Consider the following 26,186-nt stretch of genomic DNA (forward strand, 5'->3'; position numbering starts at 1 on the left):
GATGCTGGACTGTTTCTTGTCTCAGTGCTCACACTTGGAGAACATGCTTAAATGTGCTGTTGTTGCTAGCGGTAACCCTGGCGGATCCATATCCAGCAAAACGGCTTGGAATCCTTCTACAAGTTCAATAAGACACAGCCAGACCTATAGCTCTGCAATCAACATAGTTCATGCCCCCAGTGATTGGAGAGCTCTAGCTTTGACTTATCAAGGCAAATGGCCATCCTTCTCTGGTGGTGGACAGTCCTCAATGATGCAGAAAGCTTTGCTGACATGATGACATTAGGGTTGCCACATCATCCCTTTAAACCAGGACACATATTAATTACATTGGTTCTGAGTCTAATATAATGCACATAAGGCACTCCTGTGAGTTTAATTATCACCTTAATCAGCCACAGAACCTGTGCAATTAATATGTGTCCTGGTTTCAAGGGATGAGGTGGTGACCCTAGATGACATCAGTGCTGCTTTCTGCATTACTGCACGTTAAACTTAGAGCACTGTGGTAAAGCCACCACGGGGGGAGGTTCTATGGCAGGGGTAATGAATTAAAATTCAAGGAGGTCCGGTTGCTAAAACTTTCTTTGGGCCGAGGTCCGAATCTGAAGTCTGTGCTATGACTCAGAAAGATGGGCAAAACAAAACGTGTCCATCAGCGTTGCTCTTAACATAAAATATGCCCATTAGAGTGCCCCTTAACATAAAATGTTGCCATCAGTGTGACCCTTAGCATAAAATTTGCCCATCAGCGTGACCCTTAACATAAAATAAGGGGCAAGCTGATGGGCACATTTTATGTTAGGGGGCACTCAGATGGGCATATTTTATGTTAGGGGGCACTCTGATGGGCATATTTTATGTTAGGGGGCACTCTGATGGGCACATTTTATGTTAGGGGAACTCTGATGGGCAGAACAAAATGTGACCACCAGCGTGACCCCTAACATAAAATATGCCCATCAGCGTGCCCCACAGCATAACATTTGCCCATCAGCGTGACCCTTAACATAAAATAAGGATCACGCTGATGGGCACATTTTATGTTAGGGGGCACTCTGATGGACAAAACAAAACGTGTAAATCAGCGTTGCTCTTAACATAAAATATGCCCATTAGAGTGCCCTGTAACATAAAATATGCCCATCAGCGTGCCCCTTAGCATAAAATATGCCCATCAGAGTGCCCCCTAACACAAAATATGCCCATCAGAGTGCCCCTTAGCATAAAATATGCCCATCAGCGTGACCCTTAACATAAAAAAGGGGCACGCTGATGGGCACATTTTATGTTAGGGGGCACTCTGATGGGCACATTTTTTTTTTTTATTGGGCACTGTAATGACCACTACAAAATATGCCCATCAATCTGCACACTTTAAAAACCTCCCATCAGCTTTAAGTGTGGCTTTGAATTTGGGGACCACATTGCTTTCGCCCCTTGTGCTCCACATACCTGGAGCCAGGAGCCGAGCCAGAAGCCATGAGCAGGGGGGCGGGCGTGCACATAATGTCACGCCCCAACTCGCTGCCTGGCTGAATGAGAGCCACAGTCAGGAGGGGGGGGCGCGTGCGTGACGTCACGCCCCTACTCGCAGCCCGACAGGACACCGGCCGGGAGCCACAGTAAGGAGGGGGTGTGGCGCACACACAGCACGTCACTGGTTGCTGGGACACCCGCGGTCCCAGCAAACCAATGACTGAATACAGGAAGCCGCCCCGCAGTCCGGGCGAAAGCATCGTGCGGTCCGACAAAGGACCGCGGGCAGCCATTTAGTGATGGGCACTAATAGTCTCCTGCACTTACAGTATGTCCTTTGTCTTCTGGGTTCAGTGATGCTATGCATTATTCAGCCTTAAAGACTGAAAACTAAATAGAATGCGGCAGAGCTGCTTTTTTGGTTTTCTATCATTGCTGAAAGACTATTTAAATAACTGCTTGGAGTTGGGGTTTAAAAGCGTTCAAGCTGCATTTTAACCTATTATTTGGTTTCAGAGCCAACAAACTGAATAATTATTTTAAGTGACTGTTATTATTACTGTGCATACATGTTCATTCCACTGTTTCTATGGAATTTTTTAAAAACCCATATACACCTTATCCATCTAGATAAACTCAGAGGGATGATTTACTAAAGGCAAGTACACTGTTCACTTTGGGGGAAAATGTAGAATGTACAGAATGTATACTGACCACACCCCAGAAACATAATTTCCTGCTTGTGTGATTTGCTCACTGATTTTCCCAGAAGTCTATACTAAGATACAAGTCAGATTTCTGGCATCCCCTGCAACAAAAATGTAATTTTTGGTGAGATACTCCCAATAAGAACACATCTAAAGGGATGCAGGCCCAGCAGCTTTCCTCATTAGTGTTTTGCAGCTGCACAGCTGATTGTTATTTATGAAACCACTCCCATTAAACTAATTTTCCCACATGGACACAGAGGAATAAACAGGAATTTCTTCAGAATAACAAAAGATAGGAATTTACAACAAAGTTTGTTTAAATCTTTGTAATGTACATAGACCACCCAGAGGGAAATGTTTTTTTCCCAACAAAAGTGTAGTTAATCCTTAACTTTGCAAAGAATACCCAATCAAATGAAAAAAAAAAAAAAAAACAGCATTTTTGCTTGCACATGATTTGTTGATGAAAGTGAGCAGAGCTGCACCTCATTGCTTAACCACTTTCAGACCGGAGGATTTGGCTGATCAATGACCAGGCCCTATTTTGCGATTTGGCACTGCATGACTGTAATGGAACAATTGCATGGTCGTGCGACGCTGTACCCAAACGAAATTGATGTCCTTTTTTTTCCCACAAATAGAGCTTTCTTGTGATGGTATTTTATCACCTGTGCGATTTTTATTTTTTGCGTTATAAACAAAAAAAGAGCGACAATTTTGAAATAATAACAATATTTTTCACATGAAATTCTCAAAAAAAAATGTAAAAATCAAAATTTAACATTTTAGGCCAATTTGTATTCTGCTACATATTTTTGGTAAAAAAAAATCGCAATAAGCGTATTTTGATTGGTTTGCGCAAAAGTTATTGAGTTTACTAACTACGGCAAAGATTTACGTAATTTTTATTGTTTTTTTTTTTTACTAGTAATGGTGGCGATCTGCGATTTTTTTGTGGGACAGATCGGACCCCTAACTGACATTTTTGACACTTTTGGGGGTACCAGTGACATTACTACACTAATCAGTGCTTAAAATATGCACTGTTACTGTAAAAATTACACTGGCAGGGTTAACAGTATGGGTGATCAAGGGGTTAAATGTAACCCTAGGGGCGTGATTCTAACTGTGGGGGGCGTGGCTTGTGAAGTCATCACAGAGACATGCGATCCTATATAGCAGGATCAAATGACATCTGTGATAACTTCAGGGAGAAGTACAGACGGCTGTGTTTACATCAGCCGTCCGTCCTTCTCTGTCAGCGGCGGGAGATCGCGAGTGGCTGGTGGCCATCGGAGCCGCCTGTCACGCGCACTAGCTTCCCCGCTGACGAGCGGGGGCAAGAGCGCGCCTCCGTCGGCGCGCAATCGCCCCCTAGCTCCTCCCAGGCGAGCGCCGTACATGTCCAGTCTGCCACCATACATCTGCGGCGTGCGGTCGACAAGTGGTTAAAGCATAACTCCACTTTTGTTGAGAAAAGATAATTCCCCTCTGAGTGATCTCTGTACATTGCAGGGATTTTAGCAAACGTTGTTGCAGATTCCTACCTTTTGTTATTCTGAAGAAATGATTGTCTGTTCCTTTGTATCTTAGGCAAACTTCTGGGAAAATTGGTGAGCCAATCACACAAGCAGGAAATTATATTTCTGGGGTGTGGTCAGTACACATTCTTTGTACAGAACACCTCCAGGTAGCCATATTCAATTGCATTTTCAGAAAATCACAACATCTGCAGATTGAAAAGGAAAGGTAATTTTTAATAACTTTCAGCTCATACAAGGAGAAGACTGATCAGAGATGCAGCCAAGAGGCCCATGATCACTCTGGATGAACTGCAGAGATCTACAGCTGAGGTGGGAGACTCTGTCCATAGGACAACAATCAGTCGTATACTGCACAAATCTGGCCTTTATGGAAGAGTGGCAAGAAGAAAGCCATTTCTTAAAGATATCCATAAAAAGTGTCGTTTAAAGTTTGCCACAAGCCACCTGGGAGACACACCAAACATGTGGAAGAAGGTGCTCTGGTCAGATGAAACCAAAATCGAACTTTTTGGCAACAACGCAAAACCTTATGTTTGGCGTAAAAGCAACACAGCTCATCACCCTGAACACACCATCCCCACTGTCAAACATGGTGGTGGCAGCATCATGGTTTGGGCCTGCTTTTCTTCAGCAGGGACAGGGAAGATGGTTAAAATTGATGGGAAGATGGATGGAGCCAAATACAGGACCATTCTGGAAGAAAACCTGATGGAGTCTGCAAAAGACCTGAGACTGGGACGGAGATTTGTCTTCCAACAAGACAATGATCCAAAACATAAAGTTAAATCTACAATGGAATGGTTCACAAATAAACATATCCAGGTGTTAGAATGGCCAAGTCAAAGTCCAGACCTGAATCCAATCGAGAATCTGTGGAAAGAACTGAAAACTGCTGTTCACAAACGCTCTCCATCCAACCTCACTGAGCTCGAGCTGTTTTGCAAGGAGGAATGGGCAAAAATTTCAGTCTCTCGATGTGCAAAACTGATAGAGACATACCCCAAGCGACTTACAGCTGTAATCGCAGCAAAAGGTGGCGCTACAAAGTATTAACTTAAGGGGGCTGAATAATTTTGCACGCCCAATTTTTCAGTTTTTTATTTGTTAAAAAAGTTTGAAATATCCAATAAATTTCGTTCCACTTCATGATTGTGTCCCACTTGTTGTTGATTCTTCACAAAAAATTACAGTTTTATATCTTTATGTTTGAAGCCTGAAATGTGGCAAAAGGTCGAAAAGTTCAAGGGGGCCGAATACTTTCGCAATGCACTGTAGGTGCCAAGTCTTGCTGGAAAATGAAATCAGCATCTCCATAAAGCTGGTCAGCAGAGGGAAGCATGAAGTGCTCTAGAATTTCCTGGTAGAGGGCTGCACTGACTTTGGACTTGATAAAACACAGTAGACCAACATCAGCAAATGACATGGCTTCCCAAATCACCATGGACTGTGCAAAATTGTGCATTTTATTTGGAAATTAAGGTCCCAGAGTCTGGATGAAGAGTGGAGAGGCACAGAATCCAAGTTGCATGGGGTCCGGTCCAGTGTGAAGTTTCCACAGTCCGTGAGGATTTGGGGAGCTGTTTTTATGAAAACAGTACCTTATGACTTTTCTAGACCCACGGCTGACTAATTGCAAGGAAAAAAATCAGACAGATTAGGATTTTCCAACTAATCACTATTAATGTCCCAAGTTATGGAAGGATCTTTCTACAGTCATCATATCATACCTTCACTTCTTAGTACCATATGATGTCTTTGGGCATCTTTTTTGTATTTTTCCTAACCTGTCCTAATTTGGTATGGCTATGCATTACAAAAGTGCACTTTGATTAGGTTTTTCCCCAAAATGACTTGCCATTTACCAATTTCAACACCCTGGAAGTAAAGTAAATTTTCACTGGCTTTAATCTGCTAGGTAAACTTTAAAGATAATATCTGATTTGTTCTACTTGATAGAAACAGTAAACATGACAGCGTTATCTTGTGATCATCATGGCACACTGTGGAAAGTTAGCTTTATGATTAACAATACAACTTCTTATATTTCCAAATGACTGTCACACTATCTTACCACATGTTAGGTATGTTTATTTAGTATTATATGAACTAAAGGCTGAAATTCATATAAATTGATTAAAGCTTTACCACTGTAGCTCAGATCATTGACTGGTTTCTACTGAAGACTCATACTACAGGTTAACCAGAAATGAAGATGATTTTGGCAGCCCTGTTGGTAGCTGCAACCTGCTGTTTCGGTAAGTACCAACTGGGTAACTTTATTCGTATGTTTTAAATGCAATTTACAAACAATCTAATTAAAATGGCCAAGTGTCATGGTAAGTACACTCTTGCTTTGCAGGGCTGGTGGTCTGCAGCCTATCTTCATGGCGTTTGAATGTTTACCCATGTTTCTGTCATCTTCCTTTGGGTGCTTCAATTTCCATCCATACGCCAAAAATACATTGGCAGGTTAACTACGTTTAACCGAATTTGGGTCAAATATGTGTGTCTATGACCTCAGAAAGATTCTTGAGGGGCAGTGGCTCGCTGTAATGAACTATTTACTAGAATATTCAAGTGCTATAATAAAACCAATAGTAGAACTCTGTTTCTTAAATTTTTATTGTAAGCAATTTACAAAAGACAGAAGTTTACATGACATGAATATCTTACCTGATAATTGGCAGTTATCTGCTATTTTACAATGCTGCTAAAAGTTGCATCAGGCCATCCTAAATCATGTGAAAAATTGTTACTTCCATCCAAGCAGTGAGTTTCTTATATAGGCAAATATAATGACTTGTTTGAAAATCGCTTGAGCTAGATCAACTTTGTCTTTATTTGCAGTGATTATATATTCTAAAACACAGAGAGACTTAAAACTCGTAGCCAATCAAAATGTCATATTAAATAGAACACTTTTTGTTTCTTTGAAATAGGTAATCTGAGTCCTTTTTTAGCAAAGCTTAAAACATTGAGTATCACCAATATTTTCATTTACTCAGTATTATTATAACTTAGTAGCAAGAAGGAAAACCCCCTAATTGGGACTATGATGGGCAACTTCTTCCTTTGTAAAAAAAAAAATTGATAATTTATTGATACAAATATTGAAAAGTACAAAACATCACATATAGGTTCTCATATAAAACATGAGAAAAACATTTTATATGAGAACCTATATGTGATGTTTTGTACTTTTCAATATTTGTATCAATAAATTATTAATTTTTTACAAAGGAAGCAGTTGCCCGTCATAGTCCCAATTAGGGGGTTTTTCTTCTTGCTACTATGTCCAATGTAGGGATGAGGGCAAACTGACTTGTGGACTCTCTTTGAGACTCAATCATTTGTTTCTTTCCAGTATTATTATAAAGAAGCGTACAGTAAACCCCCCTCCATTGCGGGGGTTACGTTCCAGACCCAGCCGCGAAAAGTGAAAATCCGCGAAATAGAAAAACCCTATTAAAATGCATTGTAGGCATGTTTTTTTTACTGTCACTGTACGTGTAAAAGCATTTTAAGGTCTTTAAACACACTTTTAAAACAATAGAAACTAATTTAAACACATAAAAGATACTGAGAGACAGAGCAAGAGCTATGGAAAACACAAAAATATTTCATTTTTAATGATTTATATAGTAAAATAACATTACAAAAAAAAACGCAAATTACCGGGACCGCAAAAACTGAACCGCGATGGAGCGGGGGATTACTGTACAATTGAAATGTGACATATGGGATCATGACTGTGGTTAGTTCAGCTGGGCTGATGCCTATAATAATCTAAAGGCATGCTTAAATTACATGTATTAATATTGAGAAGCCACCTTGGTAAGCATTAGGTGCACTTTTGTGGTCTTTAGGTTTCATTGCTGCTAAAAGAATCACAATCTATATTTGGGAAAGTTAGACAGCATATGGTTGGGCAGTAAAAATACAGTAGGAAATGAACAGAGTCTCATAATGATATGAGTTACTTTCTTTTCATTTATAAAACTCCTGAGCTGTGGAAAAGATGGGCTGTAAATTGTGCCATTGTAAAAGAAAAAAAAAAAAACTGGTTTATTTTACTTTTCCTTCTAAGGACAGCCTGAGTTAATACTAAAAAGCCTTTTTTTTTGCAGGGCAGTATTAATGAAATGTATGTCAATGCTAGCCTAGACCAGCCTTTTTCAACCAGGATACCCATGCCGGTTTCTTCAGGGGTGCCTTGGCAAAATGCCTAAAAATTGTTCAAAAATTGTATAAAAGCCAGCAGATGGATCAAGCCTGTCCTTTAGTTACACAAAACCACGGGTTTTCATTATGCACCATTACAACTTTCTAGAAACTGGCATCCTAACAACCAACAATGTCATCAGTTAATAAGGAGAATGTCTGTTGCCTCCACAGCATCCTTGTTTGACTCTCCTCTGACTCTCTCCCTCAGCACTGGGGTGACGTTAGCTGGCGGATGGAGAGAAAGAGAGGGAGAAAAGAAATATTGTAATAATAATAATAATAATAATAATAATAATAATAGTAGTACTAATAATAGTCAGTACCAGTGTGCAAAATTTTATTTGCTTTGGAAGAATAAATTACCTCGAATGTGGGTGTCCTATGTTTGGATGTTGCTGCATTATGTAAAGCTATTAGAAAAGTTTACATTTTAGAATGGAGTGCCTCGAGACTGTACATCATTTTAAAGTTTGACTTGAGATTGTTTATAATTTTAAAGGGTGCCTTGACTGAAAAAAGGTTGAGAAACGCTGGCCTACACCCTCAATTGTAGCCTACAGGAATATGAACTATAACTAGAAGTAGCACAACATCAAGCTGAATTTATCACCCACGTTATAACCATATTTATTGTATTCCAGCCCCTGGCACCTCACTTTACATTCCTGATACTAACAGCCATGAGGATGACTCTGAAGGAAAGTTTAGTTGCCTGGCAAAGCTAGAGGTAAGTTATAGATGGAAACTAATTACATATAAACTTTGTGTGCATTAGGCCTAGGGTCCTGATTTACTTAAGGCAAAGAGATTTGCGCTTTGCAAGATAATTTTTACTTAGCTTGTTGAATGAGCTGAAGCTCTGCTGACTTGTACATTATTGGGCATTTATTTGTAAAGTCCAATATATGTTTTTTGAGTGCAAGCAGAGCGTTAGATTAAAAGCATCCACATTGTGGCACTTTCCCAAAAAGCAATAGATCAAAGAGAAAATGGAGAACAGAGGGGAAGGCTGTGCCTTAAAAAGGAAACAGCAGACCCTCTCCATTCACAGAGAGAGGGAGGGACTTTAATTGTGACAGAAATTGGGAAGAGAAATAAAAAGCTTTAACTCCATATTTATTTGCAAAGTGAATTTTCTCCACATTCACTAAGCTAAGAGAAAATTTCCCTACAATGTGAAAATTCCCTTGTAAAGTCAACAATATTTGATGTATCAATTCCTAGACATTTCTCTGTCGCTCTTTTCTGTAAATTGTTGCAGTGCCCAATTTTCTCCAGTCAACAGAAATGTTACCAGCAGAGATGGGTTGTTGGGATAAGGACGCTTTTATAATCCTCTAGTATGTACAGAATAAAGAGATCAATTGTATTATGGGCATCATATTTGCTAAACTACTTCTTATATCATTCAAATATTATTCCTTTGCATAAAATTAAGGTGTTAAATGTTGTAATCAACTGCTCATTGTTACTATCCTATTATGTTTTAGGAAGGGAAGAAGGAAGATGCTAAACTGGTACTGATTGACTTCCTGTGTACTTGGCCCAAATATACGGTAAAAACAATATTCATGTCACTGATTATTTTGGCCAATGGTGGTGTACAGGTGGGGGGGGGGGGGGTAGTCATACCGTTATTCATTATTATTTACTGAACATATTTTAACTAATTAAAACATGTTTTTTTAGGATCTGAAAAACAAAGAAGAATTAATAGAATTCATCCAAGAAATTGTGGTAAGGAACAATACTTATATTCCTTAACAGAAGCTTAGTGATGGCAGCCTACACTAGTTACTGTTCAAATACACTATATACTGTATATACTGTCCATGTTTTTCAATTGGCCGGAAAAAAAAAAAAGCATATTTTGAAAAGCTATGTGTGGCAATGTTTCCAACTGTCATCAGATATTATGACAAATATAAATTATTTGCCAAAAAGTTTGAAAATGTGTCTGGAAGGAACACCGCTGTAAAACCCTTCAGCAAGATGCAGAAGTTGCAAACTAGAAATATAAAATATACTGTATGATCATTATGAGCATCTAACATCTAATATTGTCATGAAGTTATGTCCATACATCTTTAAATACATTTAATATATTGTAAGCACCTGATATAAACCTCCTGTAGTTCCCAGAATAAGAGAAGAGGGGATCCCATTAGAGATAAATCAGGGTTATTTTTTTCTAAGAACATGCCTACATGTTGCGAAAACACATTAATGGCCTTACCAGTATGCTTCTGTTTCTTCATTGTCCGATCTCAGGTTGTGGTGTCTTGCCTATTAGCCCAGAGAAAGTACAGTATTAAAATTCTGACCTTACTATGAATTTTGTGAGCTGCATATGTGTTTTTAAACTGTAACTTGACTAGCACTGCACTCAGAGAGTCAGCAATACAGCTAAGCAACTAACATTTCCAGAAGAAAGGTAACAATAGCATCTTAAATATATTTCTTAGAAACTTTAACTTTAGCCCAGGTCCAGGACCTGTGCATGCAGCTGTCTGGCCTAAGGTACCTGTTTCACTTAGAAAAAGGTTTACATTAACCCAGGTCCAGGACCTGTCTACGCTATCAAGCTACACATGTTTCATCTTACATGTTACATGTTTACATGTACCTGTTTCGCTTAGAAAAAGGTTTACCTCAAACCAGGTCCAGAACCCGTCTACGCTATCTAGCTACACGTTTCATCTTACATGTTTACATGTACCTGTGTTCCTTAGAAAAAGGTTTACCTCAACCCAACCCAGGTCCAGGACCTGTCTACGCTATCTAGCTACACATGTTTCATCTTACAGGTTACATGTTTACATGTACCTGTGTCCCTTAGAAAAAGGTTTACCTCAACCCAACTCAGGTCCAGGACCTGTCTACGCTATCTAGCTACACATGTTTCATCTTACATGTTACATGTTTACATGTACCTGTTTCTCTTAGAAAAAGGTTTACCTCAACCCAGGTCCAGGACCTGTCTACTCTATCTAGCTACACATGTTTCATCTTACATGTTACATGTTTACATGCACATGTTTCCCTTAGAAAAAGGTTTACATCAACCCAGGTCCAGGACCTGTCTTCGCTATCTAGCTACACATGTTTCATCTTACATGTTACATGTTTACATGCACACGTTTCTCTTAGAAAAAGGTTTACATAAACCCAAGTCCAGGACCTGTCTACGCTATCTAGCTACAAATGTTTCATCTTACATGTTACATGTTTACATGCACACGTTTCTCTTAGAAAAGGGTTTACATCAACCCAGGTCCAGGACCTGTCTACGCTATCTAGCTACACATGTTTCATCTTACATGTTACAGGTTTACATGTACACGTTTCTCTTAGGAAAGTTTTACTTTAACCCAGGTCCAGGAAATACCTGACAAGTGTGGCTGCTCATAGTTAAAAGTCCTTTGGCAGGTAAAGCAGTTTACATATGTAGTATGTATTTCAACTAGGCTTTTACCTGCATGCTTTAAAACTGGTTCCTTGTTTATATATAATACTATAAGTAGTTTTAAGATATTTAGTTGTGTTTTACCATGTTGACGTTTTGAACAACTCTGACTTTGATTATTCTTCACTTCCTAAATTAGGATGTCACAGGTTGCACCCAACGTGAATTTTTGGGATCGGATGCAAATATAGTAAGAAAATCAATTTATAATTTACGTCACTTCTTGACCTCACTTTTCAAGCTTTCTGCCATATATATGCAGTATATATATATATATATATATATATATATATATATATATATATATATATAATACTGAATAGACATCTTATTATTAATTGGTGTTTTGTTTGCTTTTGGCAGGAGGAGCTAGTCATGGACATCGAAGGAGTATTACAAAAGCTGACACTGAATGCAAAGCAGCTTCTGGTAAAACCAACTTGCAATTTTGCAAATGGCCAAATTTCTCAGGCCTATTTACAGTGGTAATAACTATTGTAAAGTGTATTATGGAATAGGAAAATAAATACAAATACCGTGAAATAAGTTTAGAAGGTTAACTCCAGGACTCCTTGTAGCCTTACTGCATGGACTAACTGCTAATTTAGGTGTAGAGGGCATGGAAAAGTGAATTTACTTACCCGATCCTCCATTCCTCCACATTGCTGGACTGGTCCCCGCAGTGTCTTCTTCCCCATGCTCCAGCTGTTTAAGGCCCTGACATTATCAAGACCTGTTCAGGGTCCAAAGCCTTGCATTGGATGTGTTGGCACTGAGGGACAGTCCACTATCGGAGCATGAGAGAGCAGAGGATCAAGTAAGTAAAAATGTTTGTGAAACCCTAAACTAAATAGGCAGTTACCCCTTGCAGTGCAGGTATAGCTGCAAGGAAGTTGGGCTTTAAAGTGGTTGTAATTGATCACCTTGTAAAACAACCCATTCAGTTTGACATAGAAATGAAAGGCAAAACATTTGTGTATAGAAAAAAAAAAAACATTTTAAATACCTTTTTTTCCCCTTTTTTAAGTGATCACATTCCCTCTGTTCCCTCTTTTCTCAGCTGCATAACAGCTAGAGAACTGACCAGGCTGTGCTCTCCTGCTTAGTTTGGTCAGTTTTTAATAGGGAATCAGAGGTACTGGCAGGAACAGCAGGGATTTCACATGAAAGAAGCAATACAAAGAGAACAGGATATTTTCTCATATAAGCACATGGTATAGCAGGCACATATCAGGAATATTAAATGTTGGGGTAACAAAACGCTTTAACGCCAGTCAAAGCCCTTTCCAGTTTGGATAGACTGGGAAAGGGTAAAAACCTTTGTCAGCTTTCTATTGTTGTCTAGTTCTTTAGATAAAATCAAGCTGATTCTGAAGCTCCAATTCCACTGGCTCAGTTCTTCAGTTCACAACTTTTAAAGTAATGGACCCCTTTTCACTGAAAGTGGATGACCCCTGATAAATGTTTTCCTTACAGCCTGCTGAATCCATATACTGTAATATAGCACACTGTATATCCATATACTATAGCATAGTTTACTGAAAATTTCAAAGCAATGCAAGTTACAAATATATTGGTATTATTCCTGTATAAAGTGTCACCCTTATGCTTACCTTTGTGTATTCTTTTTGCAGAAACATCTACATAAAACTGACGTACCCATATCTTTCTGTACACTTCTGGTAAGCTTTCCTTGTAGCAACACTTTCCTATAACTGTGCAATCATACATTACGCTATGGTTGATGAATTTTATTAAGTTAGTATATCTTGATGACAAATAGGTCTAGAACATATGTAACTGTTTATGAAATGCCTTGGAAATTTTGTTAAAACCTAAAGATAAGATTGGGATTTTTACATTTTCATTCTCATTTTGTTTTATTTGTCCATACACATGAATATAACCTCAGACATGAAATATGAACAAAAGCATATCCGTCTATAGTATGTACTTGGCCCTTTTTTGCGATTCGGCACTGCGTTAATTTAACGGACAATTGCGCAGGCGTGCGATGCTGTAGCCAAATAAAATTGATGTCCTTTTTTTTCCCACAATTAGAGCTTTCTTTTGGTGGTATTTGATCACCTGTGCGATATTTTTTTTTTTTGCGCTATAAACAAAAAAAAAAAAGAGCGAAATTTTGGAAAAAAAAAAAACAATATTTTTCACATTCTGCTATATGACATTCTCAAAAAAAAAATAACATTTTTTTTTTTTTTTAACATCTTAGGCCATTTTGTTTTCTGCTACATATTTTTGGTAAAAAAAAATGCAATAAGCGTATTTTGATTGGTTTGCGCAAAAGTTAACTACGGGAAAGATTTATGCCATTTTTATAGTTTTTTTTACTAGTAATGGCGGCAATGTGCGGTTGTTCTGCGGGACTGCGACATTGCGGCGGACAGATCGGAGCCCTGACTGACATTTTTGACACTTTTGGGGGGACCAGTGACATTACTACAGTAATCAGTGCTACAAAATATGCACTGTTACTGTAATGATGACACTGGCAGGGAAGGGGTTAACATTGTGGGTGATCAAGGGGATAAATGTGAGCTTAGGGGAGTGATTGTAACTGTGGGGGGGGGGGCGTGGCTTCTGAAATGACCATAGAGCCCATGTGATCATATATAAAAGGATCACATGGGCTCTATGATCATTCCAGGGAGAAAGGTCAGCTGTGTTTACAACAGCTGACCGTTCTTCTCTCTCAGTGGTGAAGGATCGCGGGGTCAGGCAGCAATCGGAGCCGCCTGCCCGCTGCATCGGCTGCCCCGCTGACGAGCATATTGACCAATCAATATTGGTTGGTCAATATGGATTACAGTGCAGTAACTTTTTTTCACTTAAAAAAAATTGGCTGATTTGAGAGTTATAAAATAAGATAGTTTATGATTCCCAGCCCTCCAGTTTCCCGTCATTTCCCCTCCAGTTGACATAACAATCAGAAGAATAAAGAGCTCTCCGGTATGTCCTGTGAATGAAAGTAGATTTCAGCTTCCTGGAGTCATCTAACTGGTGATTTTGGGTGTTATAGGCTACTGCACTTTGTACATCATCATTACTCTATGCTGTCTCATTGCTTTTCATTTCTTCATCCTCTTTTCAGAGGGAAACAGAATTCCAAGAATTACCTGTTCAAGGACTGACATACAGTATCTCACAAAAGTGAGTACACCCCTCACATTTTTGTAAATATTTTATTATATCTTTTCATGTGACAACACTGAAGAAATGACACTTTGCTACAATATAAAGTAGTGAGTGTACAGCTTCTATAACAGTGTAAATTTGCTGTCCCCTCAAAATAACCCAACACACAGCCATTAATGTCTAAACCCCTGGCAACAAAAGTGAGTACACCCCTAAGTGAAAATGTCCAAATTGGGCCCAATAGCCATTTTCCCTCCCCGATGTCATGTGACTCGTTAGTGTTACAAGGTCTCAGGTGTGAATGGGGAGCAGGTGTGTTAAATTTGGTGTTATCGCTCTCACTCTCTCATATTGGTCACTGGAAGTTCAACATGGTACCGCATGGCAAAAAACTCTCTGAGGATCAGAAAAAAAGAATTGTTGCTCTAAATAAAGATGGCCTAGGCTATAAGGAGATTGCCAAGACCCTGAAACTGAGCTGCAGCACGGTGGCCAAGACCATAGTTTAACTGGACAGGTTCTACTCAGAACAGGCCTCGCCATGGTCGACCAAAGAAGTTGAGTGCAATGTGCTCAGCGTCATATCCAGAGGTTGTCTTTGGGAAATAGACGTATGAATGCTGCCAGCATTGCTGCAGAGGTTGAAGGGGTGGGGGGTCAGACTGTCAGTGCTCAGACCATTGGACATTTTTTACTTAGGGGTGTACTCACTTTTGTTGCCAGCGGTTTAGACATTAATGACTGTGTGTTGAGTAATTTTGAGGGGACAGCAAATTTACACTGTTATACAAACTGTACACTCACTACTTTACATTGTAGCAAAGTGTCATTTATTCAGTGTTGTCACATGAAAAGATATAATAAAATATTTACATAAATGTGAGGGGTATACTCACTTTTGTGAGACACTGTACATATCCTAGTAAAACTTGCATCTAGTACTCTAGATTAGTATAACAACTGTGTGTTAACTCACTTGTGAATGCTTAACAATTCCTTTGTAATCAAGAAAGGACTTCCATATTAATGTACCTTTTACACTGCTAGTTTCTGCTTCAGCAATAGCCATGCTATGCTTGAAAAGAAAAACATACATCTTTCATGGACTTTCTTGTTGCAAGCATCCTGAATTTAGGCCTCTTTCACCCGGATGGTAAGGGGATGGTAAAAACAGGCAGCTGAGCTGCGGTATTACCTCCCCCTGACCACCTACCTAAAGGCTAAATAACAGCCGTAGGAGGCTGTCCACATGCAGCAGACGAGATGCTTTACATCACAGCTGCTTCAAATTTAATGCAACATGTCTAGTTGACAGACAGCACCACCTGTCAAACCATCAAATCTGCTGATGCTGTGCTGGGCTTGCAGTTGTGGTGCATTAGCCCCATTATAAATTACTCTTCAGCAGAAAAAAAAAACAGACATTCAGGTGGTAGGATCGCCTCCTGAAAACCTGAAAGCAGCTGCTTAGCCATGCTCTAACAAGAGAGTCACTGCAGATCACTTTTCAGAGCTTTGGCTAGTGTCTTTGGTTTTAGCCTTAGGCCATTTTTTTACTTGTTCTGAATTGTTGTGATGTATAGGTAAAAAAATAAAAACAGTATAACAATGTTGATTTTGTTTCATACAGGAAATAATGAGAAATAATGCAGCTGCTACCTTAGGAGAAGCATCCGTTCCAAGTGGGCACAGACGACCTACTCGTTCCCTTGGAGGATCACTTGGGGGGCTTACCAGTCTGTTATCTTTCGTAAATGACCTTTCTCCTTTGCTAAGTGTAGTAGGGGGGTTAGGAGGAACAGTTGGAAATGTACTATCTCCTGTTGCTAACATAGTGAATGGTTTGTTAGGAGGAGGTGGTGGGTTGTTGGGAGGATTGCTAGGAGGGAATCAAGGTGGCTTGTTGTCCGGTGTGCTGAGTGGTGGGTTGCTGAATGGACTACTAGGTGGAGGTCAAGGTGGCTTACTAGGTGGCACTCTGGGGGGTTTGTTAGGGGGAGGTCAAGGATGTGGAGCAGGAGGTGGTGGAGGAAATGGACTGCTAGGAGGTTTACTTGGAGGAGGTAATGGACAAGGCTCGGGTGGATTGCTTAGTAGTGTAGGTAACTTGGCTGGAGGTCTTACTGAAGGGGCTTTAGGAGGTTTACTTGGAGGAGGTAATGGACAAGGCTCGGGTGGATTGCTTAGTAGTGTAGGTAACTTGGCTGGAGGTCTTACTGGAGGGAACAGTGGACTGCTAGGAGGTTTGCTTGGAGGAGGTGCAGGAAAAGGCTCAGGAGGAGCACTGGGCGGTGCAACAAATTTGGTCGGTGGTCTCACTGGAGGCCTCTTGAGTGGACAATCTGGAGGAATTCTTGGAGGACTTCTTGGCGGATAGTAGAAGGTAAACAGTCACAATACTTGACAGATGGATCAGAATATGTAATAATTATTGTGTTTCAGCATTTGAATACAGATTGCAGCCATCATACTTAGCCCATCAAATACAAAGTCTATGTAAATTCAATCACTAAAAGTTCATATAAGTTTAGCATGGGAAATCTAAAAAAAGTTGAATTTTTTTCTAATTTTCAGATTTTATTGAAATAATATTTGGCGATCCTTCCATGAAAGTGTTTTTTTAGGCACTTTCTGTTATACAGTAACAGTCTCTGTCACTGTCTCCCCATTGTTCACCTGTGTTGTACCCCTGGCACACCCTCTCCCAATACTGATGCACTTCACACACACACCTTCAAGAAACACGGCTTTGTGGTTAAATACAGTCCCTGAAATTCATTGAGACTGGCGCAGACAGATTTTGCGAAAGTGTCTCTCAAAAAGTGGAGAAGAATGTGCCTTATTCATGTACCTGTCTAGAACTTGTACTTGAATTTGACGCATGCTGTGCCACATTTAGAATACATGGGAGACACTTTGACAAAATCTCTGTTGCAGTTTCTCTCTCTGTATGCCAAATGAGAGTTGGTCCTAATTAGCTCCATGTTTGTAATATACAATTCATCTGTATTTTATTTTGAATTTATTCATTTCAGGTACTTATATAGCACTGTCAATTTCCACAGTGCTTTACTTATACATTGTACATTCACATCAGTCCCTGCCCTCAAGGAGCTTACAATCTAAGGCCCCTAACTACTACATACACATACTAGAGCCAATTTTTTAGAGAGAGGAATCAATTAACCTACCAGCATGTCTTTGGAGTGTGGGAGAAAACCCCATGCAAACTCCAGGCAGGTAGTGTCGTGGTTGGGATTTAAGCCAGCAACCCTTTTGCTGCTAGGTGAAAGTGCTAACCACTACGCCACACCGCTGTGCTGCCCCATGAATTTGGTGTATTCATTGTGCCACAATGCAAAAGTGGCACATTTTAGAACTACCTGAATTTGGTGCACGAGTCGCTGTCAGAATCAAAAGTGTCACAAATCCTTTATGAATTTGGCACAATACATTATCAAGAGGGATTAATGTCAGGAAAGTGGCACAGCAGCTTTACTGAATTCCCCCCATTATGTCCTATAGACCAGTGTTAATTTTGGCAGCAAATTTCAATTTAGTTTTAGTCTTAGTCTTAGGACTTAAATGGCATTTTAGTTTTAGTCCTATTTTAGTCTTCTGCAAGTGTTTTAGTTTTAGTCGTATTTAGTCGACTAAAACTCCAGTATATTTTAGTCGACTAAAACGCCCTACATTTTAGTCGACTAAAACTCATTTTAGTCATCTATAATCAAATGGGTGTAGTTCAATTGTAATTTGTAATGCATTATTTAAGCATTTCTCTACAATTTCCAAACTCATTATATACTACTGCTGGTCCTGGAGTGAAAAATCTAATATGTTATTATTTATGCTTTGAGCATGCACCAGTGTTAATTTTTGGCAGCAAATTTCAATTTAGTTTTAGTTATAGTCTTTTGACTAAAATGCCATTTTAGTTTTAGTCGTATTTTAGTCTTAAGACTAAAATGCCATTTTAGTTTTAGTCGTATTTTAGTCATCTGAATTGTGTTAGTCGACGAAAACATTTTAGTCGGTTTTAGTCGACGAAATTAAAACTGCTATAGACTTATGTGAGTCTAAAACCTAGAGGTGAGACAGGCAAGTGCAAGGTGACAGGTCTTGGTATGGTATATGGCAGAACATTTTAGCCAGCTGATTGGCAGATTTGGGTATTTTAAATGGGGGGATTTTTAACATTATTACTTAACTACCCCACCCAACCAGACATAATGGAGTTGCCCTATGAGCACGGGGCAATGCAAGAGGCCAGAGATACTCAACCTGCCACTCCAGCTTCCCCATGCGAGTTGCATATACTCAACTTTCATTAGCTCCCCCTTCCCCCTATTTGGGTGCCTGGTGTGAAATTGAAATACTTATTTCCAGGAAGGGAGGAGCAATTAAAGGGGGTAGTAGTATTCAACTCTAAAACACAAATTTAATTTTTGCAGTTTACTAATCCTTATATGTGGTGGTCACATTAGTTTCCTTTTTATGCTTTTTTTCCCCTTTATTTCACCTGGTGATCCAGCCAGTATCACACTTCCTGCCTTAGGGTGTCTGCATTTTGTAAAGTAGTAAAGTAGACACCTTTGGACAGCAGCCTTTTTTGTCTGGGGGGTAGAGTAAAGCCCCGTACACACGAGTCGAAATTCGGCCGGGAATTTTCGTCCGACGACCGATCTGCCGATTTTCGGCTTGTTAGTATGATGCTTCCGACAACCGACTCCGACTTTTCGGCCGAAAAAATCCTGGTGTGCAGGCTATAAAATTTTTGTCGACCGTCAAATCACGTCCGATTTTCGTCTCATTAGTACAGATTTCGATGGGGAAAAATCTTATAATCAAGACTAGGCATGCTCAGAGATGAAAGAACACAAAGAAAGCAAACCAACACATGACATCACTTCTGAAGTAGAATTCTGTCATGCGGGAAAATGTGTGTGCCGTCTAGAGCACATTCCAACCAACAGACACCACTCTGGACAAAAGACGGACGACCGGTCGGCGGAAATTCGTTGCGTGTGTACAAGGCTTTAGGTTGGCCCTACATTATACAACTTTCTTGTTCAGTTTTCCTTTAGAGTTACCAAAACCATATAATATGAGGTAAAACCTGAACACCTAGACTAAAAGTCACGCAATTTTGATGCAACTTTGACTGGACTTGAAGCAATGTCTGTGTAAACTTGAGGTCTATGGACCTCAAGTTGCATCAAAGTCAGACCAAACTAGTGCAGGGACTACTTTGAAGTCGCTGCGACTTGAAGTCACACAGATATGAACTGTACTCATTGGAAATCATGTGGTAGAACTTGTCATGCGGATTTGCAGTCCCAAGTCGCAGGACAAGTGTGAAAAGGGCTTTAAAGAAAATGAACAAGAATATTGTATAATGTATGGCCAGCCTTAGACTAGCAGATTTAAAATGATTTGACTAACAAATTGAAGCTGAACTCCAGCTAACACTTTGTTGTAAGAATATACGTAGGCTCCTTTCACACTTGTGCAGTCTGAAAGTCGCGCGACTTTGATGCAACTTTTATTCGACTTTGACGTGACTTTGACACAACTTCCATGTGACTTGAAGCAATGCCTGTGTAACCTCGAGGTCTATGGACCTCAAATCACATCAAAGTCGGACCAAAATAGTGCAGGGACTACTTTAAAGTCGCTGCAACTTAAAGTCACACAGATATGAACGGTACTTGGAAATCATGGGGACCCAAGTCACAGGACAAATCGCACAAGTGTGAAAGGGGCCTAACAGAAACAGTTTTTTTTCCTTTTGTGATAATGGTTTTTCATAAATGAATAAGTGGTGACCATTGTAAGCACCCCTGTCAGTGTTAAATGGTTCGTCACAACCCTCTAACTGCTACTTTATCTGAACAGCTTAGCCTGTTAGAGCTTGTTCACATTGCTCCTTTGAAAAGCGATCCAAACTCAGAGGTGTTTGATAGGCGGTGAGGAGGCAATTTGTTCAAAAATACCACTTATTGGCTGAATTACCAGGTGAAAATAAAGGGGAACAAAGCCTAACAAAAGAAAAGTAATACAGCCATCGCAATAAATTACTACAATGTACTACATTTTTATTTTTGGGTTTAATACTGCTTTAACTTATTCCCTTTACTCTCACATTACTGTGCTGGATACCTTGATGCAGGGCCGGGACAAGGGGTGGGCAAGAGTAGAGGCTGCCCTGGGCGCAATGGTTTATTTCAGGGATTTGGGCGCCCTGAACCTAACTCTAAAGGGAAGGGGGGGGGGCAATGTTTGGCATCTTTGCCCTGGGAGCTGGATGGCCTTCTCCTGGCACTGCCTGGATGACCAAGACAGGCACCAGCACTGTCAGCCTGGACAATGAGAGAGTCCCTAGCCCTAGTGTAAGCTCTGACCAGAGCAATATGGAGCTTGGACCAGACAACTCCTCTTCATGCCCATTGGTGAAACTAGCAACAGGGTAGACAAAGAGAGTATTAGTAGCTGGGGAAAGAATAGCTGAGTGAACCTATTGCTTTACCCAACATGGAAAAAGCACAACTTGTATTTTTTAAAGTCATGTAGTAGAGCTAAACTGAATAATGTTAGTTGAATGGTCAACACTTGAACAAATCTTACTGAATAAAACTGTCAATTTGAAATCAGATCCATTAGAAATATTTTATTGACATGTACCTTTTTTTTTTAATTTCAGAGCAAGAACAGTGAAATTCCACTCTGACTGCAAATAATCAACATTGTCTGTTAAAGTAGTGGTGTAGAGCAAAGCTAATCACAACCTGAATAAATTAAATATAAAGCAGTACATGACTCATTTGTCCTCTTTTTGTTCAAAGCGGTTCCCATGCCATGTATTTCCATGCTCTTCTTGCCATTTTACGCTTTATGTATGTTTACCCATCTCATGCCATGTATGGGGGGGGGGGGGGGGGACGTCATGCTTTAGGTAGTAGTGACATCAGTAAGATACAAGTCAAAGTGCCTAACTTGTTTTACAAATAATTTAATCATTTGCACAGAGGTGCATTTTTTACTATATGAAAAGATTTGGTGAATGCAGAAAATCCTCTAGCACCGCACCAGTGCAACATTCTGTCCATTATCCTGTACAGGGGACCTGCTGGGGAAGTAAAATAAATCAATGTTCAGATGTAGCCTAAATATCATATGCTATGTTTAGGTCAGAACAATGTAAAGTCACACCTGCCAAAACACAGATGTATAGCTAAGAACACACTCTTAAGCTAGATACACACTATCCAACTTTTGTGGTTAGATTTCCTTCAGATTTACCTTTTCTATGTAGTGCAAGAGCCTGCCAGATTGCATACAAATTGAAAGTGTTTAGATTTGACCTCATATTATATGGTTTTGGTAAGTCTAAAGGAAAAAGTCTTCAGAAAATCTTATAGTGTGTATGGCCCATAAGACCTGGCAATTTTTGATATGTAAGCACTGACCCCTGCTAATACGTAGACGTTTAATCCTGTACCCTACTGGGCATAACTAGTAACCCATCAATATGATATATAAAAGAAAGTGCAGCGCTAGAAACAATTACTAAAAAACAGTACTGAAACAGAAAAAAAGGTCCATGAAGTAATATGTGCAAGAAGCAAGTCCCAGGCAGATGATCCACGTGAATAAAGAAATAAGCACCACCCAGAAAACCGTGCTAGGTAAAAATAGGGCGACTACAAATGTATCAGCTTCACACCCTAGGTGAGTAATAAAATCTGCTTACCAGAACCAGTAGACTACTATCGAAGAAAAATTGGAACACCAAAAACCCGGAAGGGGATTAGTTACTGTGGGCTATATGGGGACTTTAATGGTATCGTACTCATAACATATACCACCACATACTTTTTTTAAAAATCATACAAAATTTATTTATTTACTGTTACAAATAAAATAATTCCACACACATTTAAGACATACATGTTTTAAAAGAACAACAAGGCAATTGATAAAAATTGACAAAGATTTGGAACCTCTCATATGTATAGCGTGCTAGGTGGGCCACTTGGGCTAACACCTACATCCCTGTTTCTTGAATATTTTGGGATGTAGGTATCAGGTATAACCCATATTATTTAACACAATTCTTCAATCTAACACAGTAGACTACTATGTTATAGGTGGTCACTCTCAAAACCATGCAGCCTGGAACCACTCAGAAAAGCTCGCTAGGCTCCAAGATATCTCTGAGAGAAAAGAGCGCTAACAGTGTAGAACTTGGTATCGTTTTATTGATAAAAGTAATAGATTGCACTTACAACATCCGATAATAAAAGGCATCCATAAGTAAAAACATGTTAGTGAAGTCCTGTAATGTTCTGGTACCTTTGGTACCCTAATTCCACTTTTCCTAAGTGTATGCGCCCCACCATTCTCTTTTGGTAAGGTGCGCATACACCTTTAAGACCGATGCTGTCATCACTGAGCGCCGCTGGAGCGGCTATTTCAACCTCCGGCGGTCTCACTCACATGTTCGTTCAACGCCGCATAATCTGCCTTGAAGCTCTCATGCTTGCAAGCATACCTCGCTATCGGAACCACGCTGCTGATCCCTTTATCCCGCTACCGGATCATCCGCTCTTGCCGAACCTCTCCTCTACTACATTGCTACTAGTGATAAGTACCCCACAGGTGAAACCTCTATAACCTTCATACTAAAGCTTACACTATCTAGCTCTGCATACTAAGGACTATTACTACATCTGCATTAACTAAGATTGCTAGCTCTTGAGCCTAATACCATCTGCTCTTGCACTGGGTTGGTCTATCCTGTATGTTCACCTGCTACTCTATCATCTGCTACCATACATGATTGCTAAACCTATCTGCATCCCATCTGCTACTATCTTACTTTCAAGAACATTCCTTTCAAGTGTCTGTCATCTACCATCTCTACCCAACCTGTCTCTTCAGCCTATCATCACTATATTACTATACATATAAGTCACTCTAGGAACATCTTATTGAGTGTGTGTATCTACTTGCTGAATTGAGACTATCCACACATGATGAGTCTTGGGAGTTGGGATTGGTGTCTCAGCGTTTCTCTACATGACTACTGAAGTGGAATATTTCTGCAGCTGTAAATCCACATTATACATAAAACGCAGGAGCGTTACAAGTCCTCGGCATTCCTACGAGCCCACTGGAAGGAACCTCAGTGTACAGAACGGTAACAGAACGGTAACAGAATGGTGAACATTGGGAACATCTGAGGATCAGTTGCTCGAGTCTGTTGTCGGACCCCCAACCAATTAATATCATACAAGCGTGGTTGATCTAAAGATCTGGTAAGAGGTGACCCCTACTGGTTCCTTTTCGGTACTGAATCTTGGTGTCTTATTGGAATCTGATTTTACACATTTTTGATTTCGTTCACATGGTAAGAGGCTCATCTAGCTGGTGATGGTTCTACACCTATCTTTCATCATTGTTTTTTTCACTTTGGCACATCCATTATTGTCGTCTGGTAAGAGGCAACTTCAGCTGGAATTATTTATTGGTTTATATACACCTACCCTTATTTATATTTGGTAAGGGGTATTTAACACACACCAATTTCTTTAATATACACTTGTCCACTGATAATAAGAATCTTTGGTGGTGGTCTAATTTTTACACACGTTATTCTCAAGTCACATTGGTGATATTTACCTAGTTGTTGGGTTTTACGCTATTGCGTATTTTACATTTTTTTTCATGATCCAATGACCATTGAGTCTACCGCTCACGTGGGCCTGGATCTTCTATCAAGGTGACAAGATTCATTGAGCATCTGCTTTTCTCTTACCTGAATCTGGTAAGCCTATACCCTTAAGGGAGTCTGGTCCAGGATTACATCTAGGATTTTGTCATCATCATTTACTATTGGGACTTTATGGACTTTACATCTCCATTTATCACACTTAGCGCAACTTAATTTACAAAAATTCCTACGAGGCTTTCCTCTGTGCTTCGGGCTTCGAAACAGTAGCCCATCAATCAGAGAGCGATAGCGTAGTGACATCACAGTCGCAGGCCCCATCCTACGCGTTTCATCATATGCAACGTCGTCTGGGGATAGGTTGTTTTATATTAATCCATCAATATGATAGGCAGCTTCACTGACCAATTATGAAGCATTGGAAGGTAGTGGGGCTAAATGAAGACTTCTTAACTGAAGTTGGTATGTGCATATTTGTGCATTTGAGGATTTGGGGCTCCAAAGGCACAGTGGCTTAAAGTTCTGTGGTCCATGGACCTCTATAAACTGAGTTACAAATGCAGTGGGCCACCAAAGTATATGTTAACTTCCTAATTTGTAAACATCACCTAAAAGCTCTTTTTTATTACCCAATCTACTCTCATTGATGTCAAACCTTTTTTATAACAAAAGCACTAAAACACACATAAGCACGTTTAAAAAAAAAACTCTTATAATATACTTAAAGTCAAAAGTATGATTTTTTTTTTTTTTATTTCATTTTAAATAGAGTAGGGATTTTCCGCTTTAAAAAATTGTTAAAACTTTTGTCAATATTGCTCATCGACATCCCATTCAACAAGAGATTTCCCTTCACTTCCTGTCCTTTAGACTCAACAGTACATGAGAGGAAATCTCTCCAAAGTGGTTTAATACACCCTCAGACAGCTATCATTAGGATAAATGTTATCAGTGAAAGATTTCTCTTTTATTTCTATTACAACTAAAAATGTGGGATTTTCTTTCACTTCCAGTGACAATGTTTATCAGGATAAACAAAGAGTAAATCTCCCCAGCAGGAACACAAACAGCTATAAAACATGCCAGGGGGGTTCTTACTTCCCACCACCCTATCCAAAACTGCCATAGTGCCAATTGTTGCTGTTAGTAGTATATGAAAATAAGTGCCAATTGATGTCAACTGAATTAAATAGGCCACTTCTTTCATGTAGGTAAAAACTAATACCAATTGATGGTGTCAGTAGGAAACAATAAATGTCAACCCCTGGTGTCAATTGGATATTAAGATAGGTGCCAGCCATTGACAATGCCCTAACTTTGCTGTTAGTGGGAAAAATAAGTGTCAATAATTGGTCCCAGTGGAATAATAAATATGTGTCAATCTTTGTTATCAGTGGGAAAAAAACTGACAATTGCTGGTGTCAGTGACATATTAAAATAGGTGCCCGTCCTCAGGGTCAGTGGGATATCAAGATAAACGCCAATCATTGACAAAACCTTAACATTGATATCAGTGTAAAAAAAAAATAAATGCCAATAACTGGTGTTAGTGGAATATTAAAAATGAGTCAATCTTTGGTGCCGGTGGGATAAATTGTAAGTGCCATCTGTTGGTGTCAGTTGGACAAAATAAAGTGCCTTGAAAATGTATTCATACCCCTTGACATTTTCCACATTTTTTCATGTTACAATCAAAAACATAAATGTATTTTATCATGATTTTATATGATAGACCAACACAAAGTGGCACATAATTGTGAAGTGGAAGGAAAATGATAAATGGTTTTCAAAATGTTTTACAAATAAATATGTGGAAGGTGTGGCGTGCATTTGTATTCAGCCCTCTTTACTCTGATACCCCTAACTAAAATCCA

General features: G+C 39.5%; 1 protein-coding gene across 1 annotated transcript in view; it reads left to right on the forward strand.

Annotated features, from left to right (window-relative positions):
• The window catches only part of LOC309552629 (uncharacterized protein), a gene marked incomplete at its 3' end in the record, with an annotated part of 34,263 nt that extends 17,307 nt beyond the window's left edge, over positions 1–16,956 (forward strand). Inside the window, exons 2-9 of the mRNA XM_082253569.1 lie at positions 5,887–5,988; positions 8,599–8,684; positions 9,448–9,513; positions 9,647–9,694; positions 11,563–11,613; positions 11,787–11,852; positions 13,058–13,105; positions 16,210–16,956. Of these exons, the coding sequence (XP_082109695.1) occupies positions 5,940–5,988; positions 8,599–8,684; positions 9,448–9,513; positions 9,647–9,694; positions 11,563–11,613; positions 11,787–11,852; positions 13,058–13,105; positions 16,210–16,956 (1,161 nt within the window). The 5' untranslated portion in view covers positions 5,887–5,939. The remainder of the gene's footprint in view (positions 1–5,886; positions 5,989–8,598; positions 8,685–9,447; positions 9,514–9,646; positions 9,695–11,562; positions 11,614–11,786; positions 11,853–13,057; positions 13,106–16,209) is intronic.
• Positions 16,957–26,186: the final 9,230 nt, after the last annotated feature.

Source organism: Pelophylax lessonae (genome assembly GCF_965119305.1).
Source record: "Pelophylax lessonae genome assembly, chromosome: 4".
Taxonomy (NCBI): Eukaryota; Metazoa; Chordata; class Amphibia; order Anura; family Ranidae; genus Pelophylax; species Pelophylax lessonae.